This window comes from Gossypium hirsutum, chromosome A07 (genome assembly GCF_007990345.1).
Source record: "Gossypium hirsutum isolate 1008001.06 chromosome A07, Gossypium_hirsutum_v2.1, whole genome shotgun sequence".
Classification (NCBI taxonomy): domain Eukaryota; kingdom Viridiplantae; phylum Streptophyta; class Magnoliopsida; order Malvales; family Malvaceae; genus Gossypium; species Gossypium hirsutum.
The window spans coordinates 81,744,127-81,748,271 of record NC_053430.1 but is presented as its reverse complement, the minus strand read 5'-3'; the positions used below and the strand labels follow the sequence as shown (position 1 = coordinate 81,748,271).

Below are 4,145 nucleotides of genomic sequence, written 5' to 3'. Positions count from 1 at the left end.
GGTAATTAACTGCTTCAAGATTGTCAGTCCGTATAGTAACTTTCCAAAAGCCACGATCCGAGGCAATTTGTAACCCATCAAGGATGCCCCATAATTCTGAATCAATAACTTCACAATTACCCAAATACCTTGTGAAACCAACAATCCAAGTACCCTGATGATCTTGCAAAAGCCCTCCAGCTGCAGCAAACATATCCTCATATTTGACCGAACCATCTGTGTTCAAGTAAACCCAACCATCGGGATAGCCAAGATCAAAACCCATGCTTGAGGGTTTAGAGCCATTTGGTTTGGGCATCGAAACATATTGCTTCGCCCAGCAGAAGGAGTTTTTGATAACCTCATCAGTACTCCAAGAAAGACCTTGAAATATGCCAAGATCCTAAATAAAATTATGATTAATGTTAAAACCTTAAACCTTTAAACCCAAGATCCTAAATCGAGAGTTATTAATATTTATATTTAATAGTTATGATTAATGTTTAATTATGTTTAAATAAAATTATTGGTATTTATTTACAACTCCTCCATATTTTTTGTTTAATTTAATGATGATATGTCATATTATTATTCACTTATGATGCATAAGACTTATATACCACTGATGTATCAAATATTAAATTGTTAAGTTTTAATAACTTTAAAACAGATTTTTATGTTTTTTTTTTTTTACTTAGACATTAGCACAGATCTCCGCTTTATACTTTAGTAATGATAAAGTAATTTGATTTTAAAATCAAATTTAAATATGATAATTATTTATATTAATTTACTGTTAATTAAGATAATTTCTTAGGGATGTATTTAAGGGTAAACTAAAAATAGTCACTTTTATTTGCCTTAGATTATACAGTAGTCACTTATGTTTGAAATGTTATGTTTTAATCACTTACGTTATCGTTTTGTTATGAAGTGGCCACTCTACTATTAAACTTCGTTACCTCCCTAACAACAGTCCTACGTAGCTATCCAAATCGGTTTTAAATGCCAACTTGGATGTCCAGTTGTTGGAATGAATACAGGTTTTTTATTAAATAAATTTAATTTGGACCGCCACGTAGGACATCTAAGTTAGCATTAATTAAAACCCATTTGGACTACTATGTAGGACCATCGTTAAGGAGGGCGAAGCTTAACGGTAGAGTGACCAGTTCGTAACAAAACGACAATGTAAGTGACTAAAATGTAAAATTTCAAACACAAGTGACTAAAACGCAATATGAAGCAAACAAAAGTGACTATTTTTATAAATTACCCTTTATACTCACTATTTAAACTAAAAAATTATTTTAATTTTATAGACATTATTTTAAGAGAAAATATTTAGTATAGAAAAGCAAAAATAGGGGTTAATAAAATATTTAAAAAAATATATAGTAATTTTTTAAAGTGACTTAAAAATTTCTAGTGATCCATATACTAAAATTACGAAGTACATGGAAAACTCAAAAAAGAGACATTCCATTAACTTGAAAAGGAAGCCAAAATAAGAAAACTAGAAACAAAGTGCAAGCAATATCCAAAGATGCAATGCTAATTAAAGACATAATTAACTAAGATCCCCTAATGTCACTTCAAACTTTCCTACTAATTACTTACAGTGCCTTGCTTAATTAAGCTTGTGCAATTCGAATCTCAGTACTACTCTGTTGTCCACCCTGTGTTTGATTTCCATTTTCTTGCTCAACTTCGCCCGACATTTCTTCCAGTGATTTCCCTTTCGATTCCGGAACCAAAAACGTGAACAACATCCCCAAGAAGCTGATCACTCCCAATATTATAAGCGATTTTTGCACTCCAATGGCATCTGCGGCATACAAATACCCAAACGCACCCACCATTGCTCCTGCTTTACCCGATGCTGCCGATATTCCATGGCATGTTGATCTCAACCTTGCCGGGAAAATCTCGGCAGGGACGACGAACGTGGTCGCGTTCGGGCCAAAATTCGAGAAGAAAAAGGTGAGGGAGTACATTATAACGAACCCAATTCTGTTGTTTGGTAAAGTCCAATGGTGGTACGGGATTGCCAAGGCAAACATGAACAATGTCATGAAGAAGAACCCCATCAATTGAATCCTGAATCTCCCCATCTTGTCTATCAATGCCACGGTGAACCAATATCCAGGGACTGTGCTGAATAGTGCAATGAGGGTTTGGGCTCTTGCGATGCTGTAAACTTCTTCAAGAGCGTTCATGGTTTTCGCCTTTGGGATCCAACCAATGGCACTGAAGATGTCCTTTTGAAACAGGTTCTGACTGTAGAAGGCAATGTCCAACAAGAACCAAGTACTTGCTGTGCCAAGCAAGTGAACTCCATGTTTACTAAGAAACTTTGTGGTGAACAAACCAAAATCATTCCCTTTTTTCTCTCCTGGTTTCTCTTGTTTTCGTTCTTCTTCTAAATCGACCTGAAGAACTTTAGACATATCCGCGGCGGCCTGTTTCGCATCCTTGGCGACTAAAGCCGTGTAACGAGCAGTTTCAGGCATCTTCATGCGCCAGTAATAAGTGAGCAAAGCTGGGACTGCACCAAACATCAAAATGATCCTCCATACATAATCAGCTTCCGGTACGGTGGATCCATTTGGATTCTTAAAATAAGGTGGTGAAGGGTATTGGGCCTTGAAAGCTCCAGAAACTATAATCGCAACCATCCCACCAGCCAAAATCCCAAAACCTTGCATTGCAAAAACAGCAGCAATGAAAGCCCCACGAGTCTTTTTGTTAGCATATTCCGACATGATTGTAGCCGAAAGAGGATAATCACCACCAATGCCAAAACCGAGCCAGAATCGAAAGAAACAAAGGGTAGCCATAACATCATTAGGGTGACGACCAAAGGAAAGGCCGGAGGCAAGAGAACAGATAACCATGAGCAAAAGGGTGATGCCATAGACACGTTTCCGGCCCAACTTGTCACCGAGCCAACCGAAAAAGAGTTGGCCCGTAAGGGTACCACAAAGGGCGACACCATTGACAGCAGCTGCTACATTGGAAGGAAGACTACCGGGGGTAGAAGAGCCTGCTTTGTGGTAATAAATGCGACCAAGCAATTTGGTGACCAACGATATGCAAAACAAGTCGTAAGCATCAGTGAAAAATCCCATGCCAGCAATGATGATTGCAGTGAAATGGTACCATTGTGTTCTGGCAACATCAAGCGCATTAAGCACTTGCAGATTACCATTTGGCATCACTATCAAATAGCTGCTACCCTTTCCCACAACTCCCAAGTCTTTGCTATATTAGCTAATTGTTGGTTTCGTTCCGTATTTAACTGCAATGGAAGCTCTTGTTTGGTTTTCAATTTCCAGTTGTGGAGATTTTAATGAGTAATAAAAGGGAGAAAAAATAACTAAGAGAATCTTTTGACATATTCTCTGTAGTCAACACCATATTTTTCTATAATTGGTTAGCTTTTAGGGACTAGATTTTAGCAAGATTTGAAGTATAATTTTCAGGTTTGAATTTCTAATTTGGTTTGGGTTTTTCAAAACGGATTTGATTATTGATATTCTTTTTTATTTTTTAAAGAATTTTGACTAAGTGTGAAGTTGAGTGAATAATGCGTAACCAAAATGAATGTTGGGGAGTTTTTAACTTGAGAATACCCCTTTTATTTGCAGTCTTATCATCACAGCATTGAGTTCGGGGTTGCTTCCAACTCTTGTATCTTTTTTGGGTTTATTCTTCACGTAAATCAGTCCTAAATTGACCAAAGTACAAAAGAATTATGCTTTGCCCAACTTAAAACGCCAAATACTCCTCTATTCTCTCTCGGCCTCCACTTTGCTGGGTTTAGGATGCTTCAACATTTCTTGCTTAAGTTTCAGTTTCTAGATTAACTCTCTAATCTTCTTTCTCTCAAAGTAATGCCATGTTGGCACTTCATCACTAAATAAAGGATTAATATACTATTTGGGTTTTTTTAGTTGGTTTCAATGTTTAATTTGGTACTTTAAGTTTTTTTATCTCAATTTTGTACTAGAATTTGGTTTCAATATTCAGTTTGGTACCTAAAATTTTTTCAAACTGATACTTGAGTTTTTCTTTGTCCCACACATGTATCTAAGTTTGACTTAAATATTCAATTTAGTATATAAGTTTTTCTTTTGTCACACAAGTACCTATATTTTTTTTAT

At 36.2% G+C, this 4,145-nt stretch overlaps 1 protein-coding gene across 1 annotated transcript; it reads right to left on the bottom strand.

The window, feature by feature from the left end:
- Positions 1 to 242: 242 nt before the first annotated feature.
- LOC107944644 (low affinity inorganic phosphate transporter 1) lies at positions 243 to 3,282 on the bottom strand. Its single transcript, XM_016878452.2, has 2 exons — positions 1,600 to 3,282; positions 243 to 382 (listed from the first exon to the last, which is right to left on the bottom strand). The coding sequence occupies exon 1, from the start codon at positions 3,195 to 3,197 to the stop codon at positions 1,614 to 1,616; it is 1,584 nt and encodes a 527-aa protein (XP_016733941.1). The 5' UTR covers positions 3,198 to 3,282; the 3' UTR covers positions 243 to 382; positions 1,600 to 1,613.
- Between the last annotated feature and the right edge of the window lie 863 nt (positions 3,283 to 4,145).